The following is a 23848-nucleotide window of genomic DNA, read 5'->3' on the forward strand; positions in this document are numbered from 1 at the left end:
AGGTAGGTTGCACTGTATATGCTACTTTAGCCTTCACACAGGTGCTGCACACCTGCAAGCCACTTTGCAACCAGCCTCCATCCAATTATCTCCGTTTCTGACTCGGTGTCCTATCAGTGATGTCAGCTCGGTTATGTGCTGATGTTCTTCTAGAGCCATGTCAAACATAAGTGGTTGTAGATGGAAACAGGAGGGCTTGTTTTTACTTCAGTGATTCTAAACAAACTCTGTGCATATTTGTGTGATAGTTTGAAAGTGCCTAAAGGTATAGAAAGTGAGCTCATCCAGACAGCGGTGAATCTTACGAATGATTTATTTGTATCCAACCTTGAAGAACACAAATGTATTTTCCCTTTTCTTTAATCCTGGATTTAGAAAACTCTGTAAAAGCTACAGGACAGATTAGCTTTTATACAGACAGGAAAAATCTGTATGCTGTATTAACCACTGATATTTGCGCAGATAGTTAAAACATTTACAGAGTTCAACACACATTTAGAGAAGAACACTAGGGTGATGGTACTGTCATGCTAACATTTGCACAACCTGGGGAAAGTAAACCTGTCTGACTCCTGAAAATCATTCAGGAGTCAGTTTAGGTATTTATACTTGAGTATTTCCATTTTAAGCTGCTCTGTAAGTGTAATAAAAATATTAATCTTGTAAACATGAGTGCTTTTAGTTTTTATACTTTTGCTGATAGTACTTTTTAAACTCGAGCAACATTTACTTTAATGGATGCACGGGATCTGACTGATCTGTCTTACATTAAAATGCTTTAATAATGCTAGAATAATAAGATATCCTGGTCTGAATATCTAAAAATAATACAGCCTCCAGCTGAACTCATTTAAAATGTTCTTCCTTTTGCTGTTACTTTTGGCCCAGAAGTTAAATCATTTCTTCTTCTTCTGTGGAGTCCTTTAAGCAGTTCTTTTTTTCTTTTCACTTTGGCTGCTGCATCGTGCCCAGTGGAAATTCTGTTAACCAGTTTATTTGTGGCAGCAGGGCTCCCTAATTACTCGCGATCAAGCAGCTTCACTGGAGCCGTACGGCAGCATGTTGATGCCAAAACAGCCGAACGCCAAAGGAAGTTTCTGTGCTCAGAATAAGCACCGCGTGCAGAATCTTCATGTTGATATGACGTTTTAACCAGCGTGATCTAAAGATGTGTTAGTCTGTGACTTCAGAGCGACCAACATTAACTCGCAAATGAAGCGGGAATGAAAACTAGCATCGCTTTAACTGGTGTGAACAGGTGATTTGTCCCTGTGAGTCATTTAAAAGACCAAAGACTCCCCGGGGGTTAAAGGAAGCATGTCCGCTGACAGCCTGAGTAAATGACTCCATGGTGGCTGTGATGCACATGGCTCGGCCCTTATGGAGATGCATCTGAATGATGCGCCTGAGGATGGACTGTCATAATATGCAGCTTTCTTGTGTTTGTCTGGTTTCACGCTCACATTCTTTCGTGTGAAGTTTTGCCTGAAGCTCAGAACACTGTGTTTCAAATGAAGACCTTCAAATTGTGATCATTCATCACAATTTGATCATATCAACCATCAACTCTGCAGGTTTGCATTCGGATCTGTTCTGGAAACTGAATATGTTCTGCATATGTGCACTTGCTGTTGCTGGTCTTGCTTGCCCTTTAAAAATCTGCAGAAAGTGCAGCTTTGCAGTGGAGGTGTTTAAAAATGGGAGGCCGCCCACCGGTCTGTGTAGTTTCATTGAGAAGCTGAGCTCTTTGCCGTCTTTAAGTTCTAAACTGGGAAGAAGTTGGTTTGTGAAAAACTCAGACTGAAATACGCAATTTCTATCCTGGTTGTGGAACACTGGACCTGGAATGATATTTAAGGATAAGTGAGGATAGGAGTTTGTCCAACCAGTCTACATGTGTTTCGTGGACTTCATTCACCTGCACCTTTGGTTTAACCTGTAGGGAAGTGCTTCAGTAGTACAGTGTATCTGGCCTGATGTTACAGGCCATTTAGTCCATGTACAAGTGTGTTTTGGGTGGGCGGTTTGGGCAGCTCCTCAGAAACCCAGATCTGGACAAGCGGATTGATGAATGGATGTGTGATGAGTGAAAATGTTCCTACATTTTTGACTTCACTGTTTGGGAGCTATCGTGAGATGTGCTGTCTGTAGGGCTGAATGCCTGTGTAGAGTCAGCTGGACTGATTTAAATCTTTGGATTCTTTGTGGGTTTTTTTTGTTTTTTTTACTTTCCTCTGAGCACCTTCAAAGTCGGCGAGCTCTGCTGGTGCCCCTTTAATGTATTTGTAATGCCGCTGCTGCTCATGACCTTTCCCCTTTCTCTTCCTCTCCCCACTGTGGGTCAACTGATCTGTTTATTTATACGACCATCAGCTTCACCTCAACAAACATTCTCTCTTTTAAAAAAATGGGTTCAACTGAAGGACAGAAGGGAAATCCTCTCGTACACAGTGAAGTAAAATAGCACGGCCCGGGTGTAGAGTTTAACGCGGAGCATCGCCGAGATGGGGAGATTTGGGAGTTTTTTTTGAGTTGGACGAGGTCTTATTTGTCTGTGCTCTTTGTGGGTTTGGTGTTATTCATGTGCTCGCTGTGCTTTGTGTGAACTTCCTCTGCACAGAGTCAGATCTGTGTGCGTCTGCCTCTCTGTGCCCGTGTTTACGTCTGTCACAGTTTTTATGCTCTTATGGGAAATTAAAAGGAAACAAAGCAGAAGTGTGAGCTCTGCTTTCAGATATACAGCAGAGCACTGTTTTAGCCAATTACCTCTCCCTCTGCTGTGTTTGTGTAAACAGCAGATCGATGCAGTAGCCAGGCAACTTAAATCAGCATATACTCTGTATAGGAAGAGGCCATAGGCTGCTATTGTGCTGTTGATGCCTGTGGCAGATTATGTCATCTCCAGTAATATGGAGCCTTTGTTGGGCTGATTTACTGCAGTGAGCAGCGAGAGATGACAACGCTGACTTACTGTTATTGCTGCTGCATGATAGACGTCGAACCGTCTAACTGGCGTTCAGATGAGAATGAATTTTGATAGGATGGTTTCACGTTAAGATCAATAACAACAAGATATACTTGCTTCTGTTTTCTTTTCTGCTAGCAGGAGTGAGCAGTCTTTTCTTTTTTTTGGAGCTGTCAATGAGATGAGGGAAATAGTCGTGTTTTTTCTGAGAGCCAGTTTTCTTATTTTTTGAGTGCACACAGAACGTACACATAAATCACTACACATAATCGCTAGGGGTGCAACGATACTCTTATCGATATTGAACCGTTCGATACAGTGCTTTCGGTTCGGTACGCATATGTATCGAACAATACAAAATTTGTAATTTATTTTATCAACTTTCCTTCTGACGATGCTGTCTGTGTTGAGCGCTCAGTGAATCTGCGTTTGACTACTCCGCCTAGGCTGCACTGTCGAGCGCAGATCCACTGAGCGCTCAACACAGACAGCATCGTCAGAAGGAAGAGCGCAGGGCAAGCTAGCGAGACAGAAGTTAAGCTCTCCTTGCAACATGGCAAATTGAACCTCCCCCAACCTCATTCAGATCTGGCGTTTGGAATTATTTTGGTTTTCATGTGAGGTATGACCCTGAAGGTAAGCGCGTCATGGACTAAAGTAAAACAGTATGTTGGATGTGCCACGCAATGCTCAATTACATGGGTGGGAACTAGTGTGTTAGCGCAGTTAGCTCGTTAACGTGTTGGCCGTCTAGCCCCACGCAGGGGTAGCTCGTTAACGGAGATTTGCCGTGTTGTGGCGTTAACGTCATTTCAACGAGATTAACGCTGACAGCACTAGTGGGAACACAACGAATATGACTGCACATTTACGCAGACATCATCCTAGTGCAAAGACAAGTGGAAGCAGACAAAAACAACAAGCACGCATGCTGCAGAAGAACACTGCCACTAGCTAACTGCTCAGCGCGGCAACGGCATAGCAACAACAACAACAACACACAGGGCGCCCTCTGACCCCGGAAGGACACACCGTCGCAGCGAGAGGGCGTCACCCGTCACTATGGCAACATAAATAAAACATAACTGTACAAACAGAACCCCGAATAGCCCTGACCAGCTACATAGCCCCCACCTAAGGGGTCAGTCGTCCCCGACGACCCCATTACCCCACACAAAGTCCTGCAAATGTCCAGGTGCCTTCTTTTGGCGCATCGGCCGGTCACGACCGGCGGGGGGAAAGTCACTCGGGTCAGAACATGGGGTGCCACCATCATCCCACTTCTGACACCAATGTGGCGAGCTCAGACAACGAAGAGACGGAGGTATCGTTTGGTCTTGCTTCCCGTGAGCTAGCCAGGGAGCACAGCCGTTTATTGACATCTGCAGAAGAACACTGCCGCTAGCTAACTGCTCAGCGCGGCAACCGCACAGCAACAACAACACACAGGGCGCCCTCTGACCCCGGAAGGACACACCGTCGCAGCGAGAGGGCGTCACCCGTCACTATGGCAACATAAACAAAACATAACTGTACAAACAGAACCCTGAAGAGCCCTGACCCGCTACAATATGCTGCTGAGAATATAGCCCATAAGAAGCGTATAGTATAGCTTTTATTTTGGAAAGAGCCATTTCTCTGTAATAAACTCTCTTTTCCAAAGATGAGTGATTCCCCAATCAGATACAGGTGTTACCGCGCCAGATCCGCGGCCCCGAACTGTAGTAAGGAAACCTCTGGCAGTTACTTGAAGGTTCCGTAACTGACTCGTAGCCAGCAACAGCTTACTATACAGGTCAACTCCGCTAGCAAAAAGATCGAAGGAGGCGTAGGAAACTGCTTCACCGAACTTTATTTCTTCTCTAAGGCACGAACACCGCGTACAGTGGGCTGAAACAGTTTACTCACAGCGAGCATCGCCGACACAACTCTGGCTGTCGACGGAGTTATTATATTCCTTTTATTTCTTTTCTTTTCGTCTCTTCTGTAGCTAACCGTTACTTTTTCCCCTTCTCCGCTCTCTCTCTTCACACACACACCAGGCAGTCCCGCTACACACATCCCGAATACATTTCCCATCAGGCTTCATCCTTAAAGGGCCATGCCTGTAACACAGGGCTTGCAAAATCGCTAGCCCGACGTCCCGGGGCTAGCGGGCTATTGTAGGAAGGGCTATTGTAGAAAGGAAAAATATATGTCAATGCTTTTGCATTCTTTCGGAAATGTAGCTGGGTAATTATGTCATTGGCATCGGTGAGCCACTGTCAATATGTGACATATTGAAATCGCGTTTGAATTTGCGCTTGTGTTTTGCTTTCACTTTGCAAATGTCCAGGTGCCTTCTTTTGGCGCACCGGCCGGTCACGACCGGCGGGGGGAAAGTCACTCGGGTCAGAACATGGGGTGCCACCATCATCCCACTTCTGACACCAATGTGGCGAGCTCAGACAACGAGGAGACGGAGGTATCGTTTGGTCTTGCTTCCCGTGAGCTAGCCAGGGAGCACAGCCGTTTATTGACATCTGCAGAAGAACACTGCCGCTAGCTAACTGCTCAGCGCGGCAACGGCATAGCAACAACAACAACACACAGGGCGCCCTCTGACCCCGGAAGGACACACCGTCGCAGCGAGAGGGCGTCACCCGTCACTATGGCAACATAAACAAAACATAACTGTACAAACAGAACCCCGAACAGCCCTGATCCGCTACAATATGCTGCTGAGAATATAGCCCATAAGAAGCGTATAGTATAGCTTTTATTTTGGAAAGAGCCATTTCTCTGTAATAAACTCTCTTTTCCAAAGATGAGTGATTCCTCAATCAGATACAGGGCTCGCAAAATCGCTAGCCCGACAGCGAGCTGAGTGTTGAAATTAGTGATTAAAAAACTCAATTTCTGAGCTCTTGTTTCATGTTTACGTAGCTGACCGTTTATGGAAGGAAGGCAGTGAAGCAAGGCACCCCGAAGCAAGTAAGATTCACTCCACAGGCCGTTAGAGGCATGTGGCGTGTATATTCGAGTCCATTCAGATATTAGTAATATTGAATATTTAATCAATTTTAGTATTACAGTAATATATATCTCCAGTAAATAGATCTGACAGCAGGTCAACTTATGCCAAGCTGGCCTCCAGGGTTATAATGCACAGTCGGGAAGCCTTTCTGGGATCATAAAGTTCTCTGGCACCACCCATAAATACCAAAAACTACACTTCCAGGTGGTCTCTGTGTGTCCACTTTCAGCACTGCTGATGTTTTATTATCACTCTGTGGAAGTCCGGTTCTGCCAACTTTCCCTCGGTTAAAATTTTTTCTTTAAATATAGACTCTGTGCACAAGTGTTGGTGCACACCTCTGAGCCTTTGAATTCAAGTGTTTCAGTCACAGGTGTATAAAATCAAGCACAGAGAAGGTAAAGTGCATAAACATGAATAATGCTCTGTTGACTCAGTAACTGCAGAGGTCCAAACTTCAGCTAGCATTAGCATCAAAATCAGTTTTCATAATCCACCATAATAAAAACTGTATTTCAAGTTTTTCTGATCTTTTTGTGGTCGTCTTCCTCTGGCATGCCAGGAGCTTCACGGCCTGGTTCCTGTAGCAAGGCAGCTCCTGTAGGTGTAGTGTGTTGGTGACCCAGCAGATTTGTCTGTATAGTGTAGCTTTGTATAGATTATTTCTGTTTGAAAACACATATTTATCAGTGCAGATCATTTTAAAGGCAGCTTCATAAAGAATTGTATCCTCTTCTGCTGGTAAGCCGTCGTTTTGTGTTTTCATTCCAGACATCATAGTGCTGATAGCGTCAGTGGCGGTGGTGTCAGCAGGTAGCCAGGGCAACATCTTTGCCACGTCAGTCCTGCGAAGCCTGCGTTTCCTGCAGATCCTACGAATGGTGCGAATGGACCGAAGGGGAGGCACCTGGAAGCTGTTGGGCTCTGTAGTCTACGCACACAGCAAGGTAGGCGAGGAGGGCATCTGCAGATCAAGCTTCTGATCAAGCTTCAGGGAATCTCAAGATGTTTCTGTAACGCTATGTTTATACGATTAAAACAATTAAAGGTGTTAAAGATGAAATGTTATCAGAATCAGAATCAGAAAGGGGTTTATTGCCAAATGTTGAGCAGGTTTACAACATTAGGAAATTGCTGCGGTGCTTCAGTGCAAACATACTGTCATAAATTGCGATTAAATAGGCGATTAAATGCAGTATTTATTTATTTTTAAGCTAGTAGACTAATCTTGCATGATAGTTTGATTGCTCTTCCTTGCTGTTTTGAGGTCACAGAGGGTTTCATGAGCATTCATCACCTACCTAAATGTTCCTGATAAAGTGTACACCAGCACAGCTGTGTTCCTACAGCGTTGTTCGAGCAGAGCAATGAGTCAGATTAGCTGCAGTCCCTGATTTGCAGGTAACACTGGGCACATTCAGAGGTCTTGTAGAGTTCAGAGCAGGCAGTTCAGCAGCTGTTTTAGCAGCACATCAGGAAGTTGGTCGCAGTGTTTTATCATATTTATGTCTAAACCAATAAGTGACTGCATCAGACGAAGGTTCTGTAAAGGGTCGTGACCTATCACGTCATTATTTTATTTCTGTTTCTGACCTCAGTGTTCAGAGAAAAGTGGTTTTAGGTCGATGTGCATTAAATAAATGCTCCTTTTTCCACCATTAAACTCTGAATGACCTCTTTGACTTCTGCAGGAACTGGTAACCGCCTGGTACATCGGCTTCTTGGTCCTCATCTTCTCTTCGTTCCTTGTCTACCTTGTGGAGAATAAGTTCAACAATGAGTTTGCTACGTATGCGGATGCCTTGTGGTGGGGCACGGTGAGTTTGGAGGAATTTCTGTACTTTAGTAAAAAGCCCTGATAGAAATGATTTTTTTAGCAGCTGTCAGCCAATCTCTGCAGCCACCTGACCCTCCTGAGTTAGACTTTCTTGGACATCAGCAGAGTACAGGTTTTACTCTGAGTATTTTCAGATGAGTGTGTCGTGCTCTGGATGCAGAAAAGCAGAATCCTTGCTGTTATTATCTCCTGTTCAGCTCTGCCTCTGAGCACCAACAGCCGTCCATAAACATTAGTCCTGCACGGCTCCGTTAAACACCATTATTAATCCGGCTCAGAAATTCATAATGGTGTCAAATAGCCTTTGTCATGAATGGTAATCAGAGCCTGAATGAAAAATGTTCAGGCTTCCAAATCAAAGAGGTAGATGGATGGATATCTGTACAGATGGGCAGATAAAACCGGCACAGTAATAAAGCCAAGTAAGGTTTTTCTGCCAGTTTCAGTCCACGGCCAGATACATCTGCCCCTGTCATTAAATGGTGAATACACTTCATTAAATGCTCCTTTTCAGGCTTTTGTTGAATACATGAGAATGCTTTTATCCAGCAGTCATATTTTGATGCACTAAGTACCATCAACTTAAATCATTACTGCAATTAACTCTTTTAATTCTATTAAAACTTCACTTGCTGACATCGAGATGTTTGAGTCCCATTTTCATTGAATCTGAGGTTTCATATTGTCAAAACGCCCTCTCCGTGTATATCTGCACAACATCATCAGATGCTCGGTAGGTCTTTGCACATAAAGGACAAGAGGAGTGCACATTCGGTGCCTTAGAAAACTTTATTTTTTCAGATAAGGCAGAATAAACATTTGAGCCGCCGGCTTTCAGCAGCGTTCTTGGAACCAAGGCCGCACAGACTGACGCCCGTTAAAGCCTCTGCGCAGGTTTAATCATTCAGATGTGATTGCAGTGCTTGAAGGCATCATTTAAAATCATGTCTCTGTATGGAGAAAATCAGGCTGTATGCAAAAGGGAAAAAGATGCAAATACAATGGAGCGATGCGTACTAGAAGACATTTAACACTGAGCAGTCTGACAGAAATAAAAGCAGTCTTAATAGATTGGTGTAAGTAAAGCAGAGGATGCATTTTCATTCAAGTCTACTAACCAAATAACCCCTTTTAATATCACTTAAAGGACCATTTCACCAAAACTGCAAAAGCTGCCTGAGGCACAAACAAAAAGATGAAACCAGTTTCTGTCCTACAACCTTTAAAAGATGCCTTTAAAAACAGGTCTCATATAGGTAGGTATAGGTATTCCACATGACTTTATAATTTCCAACTAATGACGTCTTACTGTTAAATAAAAAAACTACTAATAGCTTGTAGATGTTTAGATAAGTCATAGACAACCTCAGCGTTACCAGGTCACTTGCAAGTTCTGATACAGCATAAGTTTTAATTTTAAATATAACATTTGTTTAAAAGTTCCCTGTTTAAACAGCCAGGGGCTGCATATGAGCATCCATCAGGCCCTGATAATAATCATTGTTTTCACAGATCACCCTGACAACCATCGGCTACGGAGACAAGACGCCAAAGACGTGGACGGGGCGGATGCTGTCCGCGGGGTTCGCCCTCCTCGGCATCTCCTTCTTTGCCTTGCCAGCTGTAAGTTATTCTTTTTTTATGAATCAGTTTTCTGTAACAGGTTTTCATTTTTTTTCTCTCATAAAGTTTCCTTTTTTATGAAATTTGCTTCTTTTTTAATGTAAATTTACAACCTTATTATTGCAGTTTATAATAATAATTATTGTTGTATTGTTGTAATAGAACATTCAGTTAATTTCCAGTCACAGTAATTCAGTCATTAAATTGAATTATGTACCTACTTGAGGACATAAAAGTTCTCTGAAACAAGCTGTTTTAGCGCTTTCCTGCTCTCTTCTTATTGGCTAACTTCTGGAAGCCTGCACAGGAGCACTAGGATACTCTCTTTAAGTCACTGCTACCAGTGCACGAAACCACATCATGGTGTATTTGTGGTGTGTGTATTTATTTCTGTTTATATCATTTCAGGGTATTCTGGGTTCAGGCTTTGCCCTGAAGGTCCAGGAGCAGCACAGACAGAAGCACTTTGAGAAGAGAAGAAACCCAGCGGCCTACCTCATCCAGGTAAAACAGACACCCTGTTATTCTTTTGTCTCTGACACATATCTCTGCTTTGGGCTGGACAATGAAGACGTTAACGTTGACGATTCAATCCACTGTAGTGTTGTTAAAATCTATAAGCGACTGTCATTCTCCACTTTGTCCTTTTCCTTCGTGGACTTGACGAAACCCAGTGAAAAGCAGATATCGTCACCCTGTGCAGCCCAGTTCTCTCCTCATCTTCTCAAAGCTCAATCATCTCTTTCACCTCCTACTAGTATAGCCATAGACTGTATATAAAAGATGGTCATGGCTACCATGAGATCACCATTTGGGTTGTAGATTCCTGTTTTTCTTCCTTTCTTGCCGTTTTGAAAGCAGGCGTTACGAGCACAGGTGGAACCGAGGGATGTTCCACGGCTAACACATAGACAACCATCCGCACTCACATTCACACCAATAGGTGTGACAGACCCCAGCATGATGGTGGAATTGAACTCAGGACCTTTTTGCTGTGAGGCAGCTGTGCTAACCACCACTGCCCAAGGAAGATTCATGACAAGGAGAAAAAAACTGTGTGACTTTATTTATGCTTTGAAATGTCTGTTCAGCTCATCTAATCTAGATGATCTCTTGACGTTCCAAAGGCTTCTTCAGTTTTTAAAGCTGATGAGGAGTCAGTGTTGTAGGTGGCTGAAAGCATCTCTGTCCACTGAACTGAAGTGGTGTCCGACAACTCCAACTATCTGCCACCTATGATTCGGTCCTGAGGTCCCTTTCCAGACGATCTAACAACATTCAGTCCTCGTCCTATATGACCTTAACAAACGACATGATGATAGGGTGGGACAACAACTCGCAAACAAGGCCAACATGTCCGGAACGAACTCCAACGTGACAATCCTGGGTTAAATACCTGGGACTCGTCATCAGCTTTCAGATGAAATCCAGTTTGGATTAAAGCAATTGTTTAAATGTGTCAAAAACATTTCCTTCCTACTGAGCTTATTGTCTGAAACAATCCGAAAGCCTGGCAGGGTTATTTGGGGGGATGGTTGTTTTGTTTTTGTTTATTTTTTGGGGTCTGAGGAACCACGGCGATGTTAAATCAAGAGCTGAGTTACAGAGAAAACTCCTCCCACTGTATGTCTGTCTTTTTTATACAGTCTATGGTATAAAGCACAGAAACACCAACGATCCCCTCCGTCCTGCTACCTGATCTTCACTCACCTTTAGTTTCATCCTGACTTTCACTGGTGCTGACCTCACATTGACCTCCTCGTATATTTCCCCACATGCTTCCTTTTCCTTTTGTCCATCATATGCTCCCATCTCCTCCTCCTCCTCTTCATCCTGTGCATCCCCATGTTGTACCAGGCTGCGTGGCGTTATCACTCCACCGACAGCACCAGGCCCTACCTGGACGCCACGTGGCGGCACTATGAGAGCCTCCTGCCTATCCACAGGCATGTATCCATGCCTGACCGCCGGCCGACCCCAGACGTGTGACACATCTGTGTTTTAGTTTTCACTAATCAGCTCTTTTTTTACTTTCTTTTCTTTTCTCCTCTTCTCCTGACTCCCTCTGGGGCCTTGTTTTTCTTTTGTTTTTTTTGTTTTTTTTACCTTTTTTCTGTCTGTTTATCGTTTTTTTTCTGGGAGGGGGGTCTTTTAATTTTTCCCTTCCAACTATTTTTTTTGTGTATTCTGCATGCAGTGTGTTTGGCGTAGTTATGCGGCTGATGAGAACTCGGTTTCCATTGCTACCTGGAAGCCTCACTTGAAGGCGTTGCATACCTGCAGCCCTACAAAGTAGGTACAACTATGGCAGCTGGTGTCTGTATTTGGTGTCTGTGCCACATTCCTTTCCTGCACTTCAACTTTGCAAATTTAAAGTTCATTTAGATCCTCTTTGGATTATTCACTTTTCCTGCTCTGTCCTGTCGTTTTGAGTATCTGCTTTTTTTCTCTTTATTGAAAATTTATAGAAGAAGTGATTTTAGAATTTTAATTTATAAATGACAGACAATTTCCAGGCTCCATTAATGTAAAAAAAAAAAGCTGACTCCTTCATCTGCTTCTCTATAAATGTCTCCGTCTGTGCGCTGAGTGCTCAACGGGCCAGGAACGTTCGCTGCTTTGAGGGACCAAGGCAGCAATTTTAGCCGTCACCCTTTCATAGCACGTCTATTTATGACTCCAATTGTGGCTTCAATGACCCAATCGGGCTTTTTGAACTCAAAGCCCTCATCTTCTCAAAAGCCCAGGGCCCAGAGTGATTTAGAGGGACGCACCTATTTCAGTCTGTCAGTGTGTCAAGGTTTAGCTGTAGTGCAGCTTTTTTACAGAAAATGATGAGGGATGCGGAAAGAGTTGAGAAATTTCCCCCCAGTGCCGTCAAACCGTCAACTTCCATCAAGTGGTTCTTCATATTACTGTCAATGACAGGAAAGTTGGTATTTATAATAAAACCATACGTAATTTTACCTTCATAGTGCGAATCTTTTAAAATTTTACAGCCCTCAAAGTACAAAAGGGATGATTTTAAATTAAAGGCTTTTTAAGTGTCAGTATTTATTATATCCACATGAAACCTTCAGGACTGAAAATCACATTTAATCTCTTTTAAAAACTGCTACCAAATCACCACGAGTGTCACAATCAAGGTTTTATTTAAGTAAGATTTGTTTTTCTCTACAACAACAGGGGTGGGGAACTCCAGGCCTCGAGGGCCGGTGTCCTGCAGTTTTTAGATGTGTCCTTGATCCAACACAGCTGATTTAAATGGATAAATTACCTCCTAAAAAGTTCTCCAGAGGCCTGGTAATGAAGTAATCATTTGATTCAGGTCTGCTGACCCAGGGACACCGACCCTTGAGGCCTGGAGTTTGACACCGCTGCTCTATAAACATCTCTGAGCTTCAGTATCTCGTGATACATCCTAGCGTTTCAGATCGTATTCAGTAACACAACTTTAATGTCTGCAGTGTAGAGGAACAGACGCCCCAGAGAATTCACTTCAAAAAGTGCATTCTGGGTAAACTTTAAATGCTCATATCACCATGTGAGATGCGCGTCTGCTCAAAACAAGTCATGACATGAAAGTTCTCCTTTCACCTACCTGACTTTGTATGAGCGGTGTCAGAACAAGTTTCTAAAAAGCCCAATCCGAATCATCCTTGGTGTTCACATGTTCTTTATAACCGTTTGGACCGCGTCACCAAAGTTGACATGTTTTTGTCTGAGTCGTAGGAGTGTTGCATGGCTGCAGGTGCTTCTCAGCATTCAGAAACCGCTTGAAGGCCAATTCACAGGTTCCATGTTTGCGCCTCACCTGGTTTCTGTCTTAAGGTGTCACACTTTAAATGGGACCACACATTATTTTTATTCGTGTCCCCACATATTGAGGCCAAATTTTTATTGGCTCCAGTTCACAAACGTAAACACACCTCACCAACAGATGTGCTGACTCAAGGATGCTGGAACTCAAAGATAATTTCCAGGCACGGCAGCAGCTGACATGTCGCATAACAGCATAAAAACAAACTTTAGCTTCTACTTCTGCTTATAAAAGTTGGGAAAATGGAATTAAGTAAAAAAAAACTGCAAGCTGTGTTCCTTTTCTTAAATTGTCTCAACGTCAAAAAAAATTCAATCTGCATTTTAGCATTAATCTCATCACCCATGTTGTCCCACACAAACATCATGGACTTCATGTTTAGTTTGTTGGGACTAGATCAGAATTTGAACATGTGCTGGAAAAGAAGCTCCTGAAGTTTTGTGTTTCATACCCTGTGAGGTAAAAGATTTAACTATGCAGTTCCTGAATAATTTTTATGACTAAGAAAGTTTCAGAAACATCCCTGCCTCTGATTTATTATTTCATAAATCATACCGTGTCTACTCCAGCCAGCAAATTCTATTTTTTAAATTGACCTAAGACGAGCACTTTATTCATGAAGCTGCCCAGTCTGTACCAAAACCTGCTTTGCTCTATGTAACGTATATCTAAAAAGAGCTTCTTCCTGTTCCTTTCAGAATAAAAGACCTCAACATACGCTGCATGACTGCTATAATCCCACGTACTGTTACTACACATTTTAGAAAAGATCATAAATCTCTAGAACCCACATGGGTTCAATTGGCACAATAATGTTTTTATTTAAATGAAAGTCAAAATGACAGGTCATCACAGTGTGATGGCACGTGCTGTGGGAAATGACTGGTATCGTCCCAAACAGCACATGATAAAAGCAGAAAAGCTGCCCTTAAAAGCTCGCCTCACTTCATGTTTTAGTATTGGCATTTATGAGTTTTATGCACTTACATTTAAATACTCTGTTTAAAATTATCCACAGTTCTGTGATATAATCCAGGCATCTAACCAAGCTGCTAAACGTTAATACTCGAGCTAGTTATGCACCTTGAATTATAGAAATGGGGAGCTTTTCTTCTTTGGTTAAAGAACATTTTTAAAATTTTATGATTTGTGCATTTTTTGGTATCCATCCTAAACACCCTGCAAACACCCAGTGATTGGGGTTTGTTTTCCACCCCTCCTATGTGCTTTTGAAAGCCATCTGTGGAGCCTGGAAATATTGGGACAGCTATCTGCAATGTATACAATAAATGCATTGCAGATGGTTACATATAATGTACAGTTATAGCTTTATGATTACTTTATTTAAACATGCAGTCCTTAAGTCACTTTCTTCTCTCGCTGCTGCTTTAGTGTGCATGAACCTGCATGTTTGTAGTGAGTCTGCTGTTTGTTAAGGCTTCCACCATCAGGCCTCTTATTGATCGATGTGTTGCGGCCTTCAAATCCTCTGCACTTGTGAAAGAAACAGCTGCTGGCAAAGCTTGTGATGCAGAAATCTCCCTATCATGCTGAACACATTGGTGCGTTTGCAGGTTTTAGCTCCTCGGTTATAAATCATGTATAACTTGTATTTTAATGAATTCCTAAAGCTCACATCATCACGACTTCAACTGGAGAGTAAAGGAGTTTTTAAACATGCTGAGTGTGTCATTCATCACTGTGGACATAAACTTTGCATTTATGATGTTGCCGTTAAAGAAGAATTCGCATTTGCCGTTAACACTACTGCTGAGGCCGCGCTAACTTTACACGCTGAAAAGGTTTGCAAAGCAAAGCAAAAGTAAACATAGAAATCAGCTGCCTGGAACAGCCTCGGTGCTAAGGCACAACCTGCATTACCCAACATGAAGCGCATCCAGCAGGTTCACTGTCCAGTACACGTCAGGGTGTGCTTTATAAACTGTTTTTTTGGTTTTCATTAAGCCAAACGAGTTCATGTTATTATGTGGAATAATGCATTCACTTCACAAAAACTTTGACACTTATTGGGTCTGGATCTCCTGCTAGTTGGACTAACCTCATCCTCACCTAGGAGGTGCCAGGATATGTCCTGGTTAGATACCTGAACCACTCTAGCTGGCTCCTGTTCATGTGATGGAGAAGCAGCTCTAAGCAGAGTCCTTCCTGACTTACTGAGCTCCTCATGCTCCATCCAGAGTCTTGCCACCCTTCGAAGGAACCTCATCTGAACTCTAAACCCTGAACTCTGAACTCTAAACCCTGCCCCCTTGGCTTTGCCTAGAAATTCTAGAACATAGGTGTCAAACTCTGGCCCGCGGGCCAAATTTGGCCCGCAGCCTAATTACATTTGGCCCGCGAAGCCATACCAAATTACTATTAGAGCTGGCCTACTGGTATTATACAGCTAATATATATGTCGTTTAGTATTAGGCTTTGCTTGTTCCATATTCAGTTTTTCAGCAAAACTTGTTTGAGTCCATAGCAAAAGATTCATTCTTATATCTGGAGGAAGATTTTTCAATAAATATTAATGTTAGCCCGCGACTTTGTTCCAGTTTTGAATTTTGGCCCACTGTGTATCTGAGTTTGACACCCCTGTTCTAGAAGGTTATGACCAGTATTAATGACCAAGGGCAACCTGGCAGAGGGCAGCTTCCACTGTGCCCGGGTCCAAATTATTTCTGGTAGTGTGAACCAGGCTCTCACTGCGGTTGTGCAGAAAATGATCGTCCTGTAATAATGGGTTAGATACCCAATATTCCTTGGTCTTGGAATAGACCAAGCTGCAAAATAAAAAATGATGCACTGTATTACCTTGCAATAACATTGTAACTTTGACCAAAAAAGACTGTTCACTGTGGTAGATTACATAACTTACCATACAAAAATTGATGCAAGACAAAGTGGAAAATATTAGTTAAACTCTCTTTAATACAACATATGAGATTTCTAATAAATGGGCTAAAACTTGCAAAAGCACCAGTATTTTGATATAAGCACTGTACTATTACTGAAGTTTTATGAAAAGATGTGTTCTCAAATATCTTTCCTTTTCTGATCTGTCTGCTGCAGGAAGGAGCAGGGAGAGTCGACCACAAGGTTTGTGACTGTTTGACCTTCGCTGTGTTACGTAGTGTTGTAAGTCCATGACTTGGAAATAGGGCTGGGCGTCAAATCAGAGAATGTATCAACAAAGCTGATGCGGCGCAGTACCACGTGTGACCACTTGGGAAATTTACTTGAAAATAACTGAGTGCCTGAATTTTATTTTCATGGCTTTTTCTTCTTGTTTTTAGTCAAATGTTTGTAAGTACTTGAGTTTTTAGATTACCTTGAAAAGTTAGCTTTAGATTTTAGAGTTTCTAACTCCTGCCTGTAGATCAAAGATGAATGACGGCTATAAGATACACCTCAACAATGTTATGAAGGGGGAATCAATCTATAGAGGCCGAAATGGTTTTATGTATCAGGCTATAAATGTGTTTATTTCTGCTGTACAGCCGGACTTCTTGAACACCGGTTGTTAGAGGAACTGATGTTATTGTGGCACTTCTTTTTCAAACTTCATCTGCACTTTGCAGCTCACTCATTAGTGATTCTCCATGGCCACGCCCATATTTACTTTCTATTCTAATGACGTGTCATCGCCTTTAGGACAACTTAGCTACACCGGATGTACCTTATGTTGCATGACATCAAAAATGTGGTGCAGCTTTTATTTTTATCACTCACTTAAATTCAGTCGAAGGTACAAAGCATTTCCTGCAATGCTCTAATGCAAACGAATGAGCGCTGGGAAATCAGCAGCAAAGCTGAAGAAGTTCTGTTAATACACTCGTGATCTGCATCGTTATGTTCAAACAATGGCCGGCCGTCTTTGAGGGCTCTTTCCGCCACACTTCTGTGCGACCTGCATGGTCACCCAGACAGAACAGGTGCCCTAACAGGAGCTGAAGGCCATAAGGGTGATGATGTGTTGCCTGGAAAAGCAGCCACTTTTACACAAGCACTCTGTATGACTCACTGTTTTGACTTTCTGTTTGGTGCTGTTTTTTCTTTTTATTGCTTTTTCTCTCCAAAAGAGAAAAAATAAAATCATTTACACACCACGTTCACTACACACAAAGGCAAAAACACACACACAACATTTTTCTCATGCTTTAAACCATCCTCTTGCCTGAGGTATCTATTACACACTTATTACAAATGTTATTCTGTGTGATAATGTCCTAATATTGCTTAATTTTGTAATGAAATCAGTGCTCCTGATGTTTCTCTTTGAGCCAATGCATTTATAGACTCATTTGGGGAGGGCAGTGTGCAGGGCAGTGGAGGCTGTGTGATGTAATATGTTGTGTTTGCAGTTATGAAACACTGAGTAAATGTTTGTCTGCAAACCACCGCTGCGAACTGAAGGCAGGCGTGCTTTCTTTTTTTTTTTATATTACTCTTTCCCTTTGAACCTGGTTTATGAAATACACCACAATGTAGAAAAGGTGATGGAGGTTCTGCAAAACCCCCAACTCTATTTATGTCTCTACTGCAGAGCTAGAGAGGAGGGATTAAACGCCACACTGTGCAGTCAGTGCAGAGCTGCCTTGCTTTATTAACAGAATCAGTATATATGAGAAAAGGCAGTGAGGAAACCAAAACATTACATGGGAAACAAAAATGGATTTGCATGTTTATACCTTCAGTAAACCCACACAACTGTGTAAAGCTCCCTGTCCGCTCACTGGTGCTTCAGGCACTTGTTGCCATGGCCCAGCTGAATTCACATAGTTAAATGAGGGATATCGGCATGAACTGTGTGACTCACCAAATTGCAGCCTTTTTCAAACGGTCCTGTAGATGTTCATTTTCTCTACTAAGCTCAATTTGCCTCCGTTCTGCTGCTTCTAAATGTCAGTGGTCGACAAATTGAAACTCCAGCGGTAAACGTATTACTTTGTACTTCCTAGACTTCATGCATACAGTCCTGCAAAGGTTCATCAATCAGTTATTCTGCAGAGCTTACACTAAGAAAGTGGTGTTTAGATGCACGAGGGTTTAAGACAGAAAGATTTTCTCTCATCTGTTTCTGCTTCATGTAACACATCACCGTGTGTCTATCTCCCCTTGGTTTTTAGTAAAAATCATAGTAATAAACAGAAGCTACTGAGGAGGTGTACTGCTCGGAAACATAGGTACACAGCATCTCTGCTCCCTGTGACATGAAGTTTTTCTTTGGGAATGCTGACTAATTCTTGGTGCATGGGTATCTGTAGGAGGCTGTGCAGCCTCAGAGAGAGCAGAGTCAGAAAACCCTGCAGGGAGACATCAGTCGCTTTCATAGTAACACACTATCTGCCTTTTGTTTGATATTTGCCTGAGCAATGCGCTATTTGTGCCTGTTGTGATTTTGGTTTTTAACTGTCAGGTCATTAGTCTGTGCCAGGTTTCGTTCTCAGCAGCAGCTCCTCTGAAATAACTAATTAGCTTTTTCTCTGGATGTAGTGAGATTGAAATTACCGTGTGTGTGTGTGTGTGTGTGTGTGTGTGTGTGATGCACCGTCAACATTTTCTTCTTCACTCACCTCCTTGTATTCCACCTAAACGATAAACCGCGCTTCATTCACCAGAACCCACACAGACATCTCAGGTACCATCCCCTCCACCGGTGAGAAGCATTGCTTCTTATTGCTAGCCACCTAACAGCTATGAGACTCTCAGTTACTTCTTACATCATGTGCTCTGATTTCTAACGAGGGATACGAGTCAGAGTCGGTACAAAGTCTCGAGGGCCTCACTGCCACTCGGCACAGTCAGCAGTGAGCAACACTAGCTAACGTTAGCTTAGAATCAGAACCTAGCATGCAACATTTTCCTGATGACTTCACGGGCTCAGTCATTAGTGTCAAGTCATGTTGAGACTAACAAGTGAGATCATGACGTTCATTTTACAAGTTATTAGAAAGGAGGATTATGCAGATGCACTCGTTGGCTGATAACGTCTTAATGAAATCATTAGCCATCCTGTTGACTTTCTCAGACTATTGAGTTTAAGAGTAAGAATTTACTGAGACGAATCAACACATTCATGACCAAAATCCACTGATTTGGTGACAATAAGAAGAACACAGACTTCTGTTTAATCCTCTGCAGCGTGTAAATGATGCACGGCTGACGCCTGCGAACGGCTTTGCATGCTGTCATTCTGCATAAACACAGGATCTGTCACTCGCTAATTATCTCCACACCTCATGGTCCTGCCTGTTCACACTCTGCAGGTAATTCTTATGAATTTTCATCCATAAACTCACACTTTTATATAAAAACATGCGATACATTTAATATAACTGTGCGACACCCGCTGGCTCTTTTAATGATGTGTAAACGAATTGGTCACACAAGACGGCATACTGTGCACACTTGCAGGAACAAACCACCAGCATCATCACACAGCTGAAGCTTCATATCTAACCAAAGCTTGCATTTTGTCTAAAGCATCTGCTGCAATGCATGCTGGTCTGTCTCCATCCTGTCCTGCAGCCCTTATACTAAATGGATGGCTGCCATGTTCAGCAGTTTATGAAGGAACACTTTTCCAGGATAACTTTTTGCTATCATGAAAATCATTTATCGCTCAAACATGTTGACCTCTTTGTCATTTCCACCCCACTTCACTTCCTTCTTCTTTCCCCTTCTCGCTCCAATCTCCCTCTGTACTACTTTTCATCACTAATTTCAGCCAGAAGTTGAGTTTTAAGGAGCGGGTGAGGATGGCGAGCCCCCGAGGTCAGAGCATCAAGAATAGGCAGACGTCATCAGTGAACGACAGGCGCTCTCCGGTGGCTGACGCTGGCACAGAGGGCACCAGTCCCGCCAAGGTTCAGAAGAGCTGGAGCTTCAACGACCGCACGCGGTTCAGACCGTCGCTCCGCCTCAAGAGTCAGTCCCGCTCCACCACTGATGGTGCGTGTGCCATTCTGCTTTCACTGCCGGTATTTTATATCAGTGTGGATTATTAACAAAGCAAAATCACCTGTTTTAGAGTCTGGCTTCTGGCCTCCACCCTGCTGGCTTTTTAGTGGTGGCTTATAAATGCTAAGTAACATGTTACCGTACCAAAACTGAAGACGGCCTTCTTGGTTTCATCATCTCCTCTCTATTATCATGGAGTCTTTAACTTGAGGTGCCCGTTGTTGTGTTTTTGCGTTATATAAATAGTACTGGACAAAACTGCTTTTCCTGTGAGGGGGGAAAAAAAGATGTTAGAATTTTTTCCATTTAAATTTTGAAATGTCTCAATGTCTTTTTTTGTTCAGAGCAGGTCTAATAACTTATTTTAGCCATTAGGCTACATTCACTGCTGCTCATTGTGTGCTGTCAAAGTCAAAATCGGCCAGTTTCAGTCATGCGGGATTAACAGGAAGTGAGTAACCTCTCCAAACAGCTGCTCTTGCTCTTCCTTGAGTGCCACATTTAAAGAAAGGTGTTCCTGAGATATAAAAATAAGCACAACTGCCCCAACCTCACTGCTCATATTTAACTGACTCTCGATCCAGCTCATCAGAACTGGTTTGGCTCACTAATGACGCAGCGGAGTGGAGGAATGCTGATGGCTGCTGTGCTCCCTTTCTTTGGCCTAGCAGTGCCGGCCTGGCGAGTCCTCCTGGGTAACGGCCAGTTGGTGGTTGTGGGCGGACTGATGGATAGATGGAAGGTGGGGGTGGTGAGCTCCAGGAGCCATATGGGGTGTCAGAGCCGTCCAGCTGGCTGAGGCCTGCTGGTGGAGAGGAATCATTAGCCAAGCTAGCCAAAACCAAACTGGTTGGCTGGTTAGCCACGCTGCGTCTGATCGCTGACATGTTGGCTAAGTGAGACATTAGGGGATGGGAAACATCTCCCTTCCATTCTGTCTTAATTAGAAATGAAACCAGGAATTATTTTAGTGGAAAGTTTTTTTAATGGAGCAAATCATTAATCAGCACTGTTTTTCATCAGCAGCAGGTATTTTAGTATTTAGTATTTATTTATTTATTGTCATTGTCAAGAACAATGAAATTGCGTTTGGGGCTTCCATACAACCCAAAAAAAAAGAAGAAAATAATAAATACCCCTTAAAACCCAAGTGTACATATTTAACCCAGTGTGACTCCAATGCAATAAGACAATCCTTAGCAATAATGTTCGTAGAAATTCAGACAAAGACCTGAGAAACATGACAAAATACAACAATGCAACCCATTCAATATTATTGTACTGTGAGATATGATATCAGATATGATAGTTATCTATTTAAGAAAGGGGGGGGGGGGGGGCAGGAGGGGGAAGAGAATAAAGATATGATGCACCAATGCAGACCAGTTCATTGCTATTAAGAAGTTGGATATGGTTATTGTCCGTGAGAGGGGGGCAGAGAGTTCAGGAGCCTCACAGCCTGTGGATACAGGCTGTTGGCCAGTCTGGATGTTCTGGCCTGTATAGACCTGTACCTTCTCCCTGAGGGCAGCAGATGGAAAAGGTGGCGCGCAGGGTGATGTTGGTCCCGCAGGATACTGTGCACCCTCCTCAGACAGCGAGTGGGGAAGATATTACTGATCTCTGGCAGACTTGTTCCAATAATTCTGCCAGCTTCTTTCACCACCCGCTGGAGTGCTTGCTGATCGGCCTTGGTGCAGCTGGGGAACCACACTAGAGGTCTGACAAAACCCACATACTGTGGAGTAATCTGTGGAGTAATCGATCCTTTCCTGAGGTCATCTACAGTGTTTAGTTCAACAGAACACATCAACGGCATTAACCCTGTGCTTACCTCCTCAGGGTGCTCAGGGTTCCTGCTCCATTTGGAAAATCAAAATGAAGTCTTTCTAAACCTTTAATGCTTTATTACCCCATGACACTAAGGTGAATCTCTGGATTTTGGACAGCTTTGATCTGTGCTTTAAACTATTTAGACTCCAGATTTTCCACCAGCTCACAGAGATCCCCACGGCCCAGCAGAGGCGTGTAACTACAAAGTGAAGGTCAATGGATTAGTAAGCTGTGTTGAGCTTAAAGTCCGAGTTTAGTCTCTTATGAGTCTTGAGTCACTTTTTACCTGTTACATCGAGGTGGTAACTTATTCTGAAACTAAACAGTGACCTGGTGATGAGCAGGTTTTGTTTAGAGTTTCTGTCTAAAAACAGCTGGAATTGTCCAAAACTACAAAAACTACCAGGGTCAAAAGTATTTGTCAGATGTTCTTCAGCAGGAGTGATGCAAATTTGAAGTTGTTGTCATATTGGAAGACAAAGCTATTACCCAAACCTGGTTTTGCCTGCTGACTGCTTGATGTTTTCTTCTTCACATATCCTTCTTTCGTCTAGTGGTGCAACGGATCACAGTTGATCCGTAATCCAAACTGATCCCACTCCACAGTGCGCATGGTGGGTCTGTCAAGCGATAGTTATGGCCAGCGCTAGCGGTCCAAGTGGAGGAGCAGAGGAGTTTGCGGTACTTAAGCAGCCCTTTCATGCCCAGTCCGACCGGGCTAAAGCTAATACAAAAGCTATTGGGGTGTTTCGCTGCAGACGGGAGGCCGTATTCCGTTGTGCAAAACAAGGGGTTTAAACTATGATGCACGTGCTTGAGCCACGCTATGATATCCCGTTGTGCGTCCACTTTAGTGACAAGATCGTACCCAGGCATGTATGAGCAGGAAAAGATTTAAGTTATGGCTGAACTGTCCCAGGCATCTTCTGTTGCCCAAATGGATGGATCTCCAGGGCAACGGAAAGCTACGTGACCGTGTGTTAGTGTGTTTGAGCAGTAAGACTAACACGGCTCACTGCAATCTGTTGTTTGTGTGGATGCAAAATGTTCTCATTGGCATAAAGTGACTTCATTGCTATCACAGAAATAAATAATCCTCCTTTTCTGCGCCTCTCTTCCAAACGGCAGACTCCAACATTACAGCGGAGGACGGTTTTGATGAGAAGGGCTGTCACTGCGACATCTCAGTGGAGGACTTGCAGCCCTCGGTCAAGTCTGTCATCCGAGCTGTCAGGTGAGACAGAGGAAATGAGACTTCCTCTTTCAGTCTAACTTCTGCTGCAGTTTTCCGTGACCCAGGCTGCAGGCAAACTAACCCTGATTGCGGCCAACCCCCCGCCGTCTTCTGATTGAGCTCAGGGGATTAAAGTGACCGGATGGTTGTTATTTCTGTTAGTTTATTTTTGGATCATCAGGAAATATGGTTAGTGGGAGGATTAAAAGCTGTGTAAGGTGATCGTGTCACAAGGAAACAAGAGTAGACACGTCTTCATGTCCTTCGTGTCCTGAAAGAACTAAAGAGCCTGTTAGATGCAAGGTCATCATACGTTCCTGACCAGCAGGAGTTGAATAAAAGTTAAAAGCAGCTCAGTGTTTGAATTATTAAATATATAACAACTAAGACTATAATGCTGAAGCTTCTATGGCTCCATGTGGTGAACGAGCTCCTTAACAAGACACCTCATGTTGGTTTTTCTTTTAGTTTTTACTTTATGAGCTTCGACAGACTTTCAGTTTTATCAAAGAACAATAATAAACATCAGTGGTTCACCTCATCCCTTTATCCAG

General features: G+C 43.1%; 1 protein-coding gene across 6 annotated transcripts in view; it reads left to right on the top strand.

The window, feature by feature from the left end:
* Positions 1 to 23848, top strand: part of kcnq5b (potassium voltage-gated channel, KQT-like subfamily, member 5b) — a 139977-nt gene that overhangs the window by 105613 nt on the left and 10516 nt on the right. For 4 of the 6 annotated variants that reach the window (XM_004538713.5, XM_004538716.5, XM_076885289.1 and 1 more), the window contains 8 exons: positions 6753 to 6928; positions 7673 to 7798; positions 9331 to 9441; positions 9850 to 9945; positions 11639 to 11733; positions 16337 to 16363; positions 19995 to 20218; positions 23189 to 23294. In XM_004538713.5, coding sequence (XP_004538770.2) covers positions 6753 to 6928; positions 7673 to 7798; positions 9331 to 9441; positions 9850 to 9945; positions 11639 to 11733; positions 16337 to 16363; positions 19995 to 20218; positions 23189 to 23294 — 961 coding nt within the window. The remainder of the gene's footprint in view (positions 1 to 6752; positions 6929 to 7672; positions 7799 to 9330; positions 9442 to 9849; positions 9946 to 11638; positions 11734 to 16336; positions 16364 to 19994; positions 20219 to 23188; positions 23295 to 23848) is intronic. The other 2 variants (XM_004538714.5, XM_076885290.1) reach the window with 1 other exon arrangement.

The sequence above is a fragment of the Maylandia zebra genome, linkage group LG6, assembly GCF_041146795.1.
Source record: "Maylandia zebra isolate NMK-2024a linkage group LG6, Mzebra_GT3a, whole genome shotgun sequence".
NCBI lineage: Eukaryota > Metazoa > Chordata > Actinopteri > Cichliformes > Cichlidae > Maylandia > Maylandia zebra.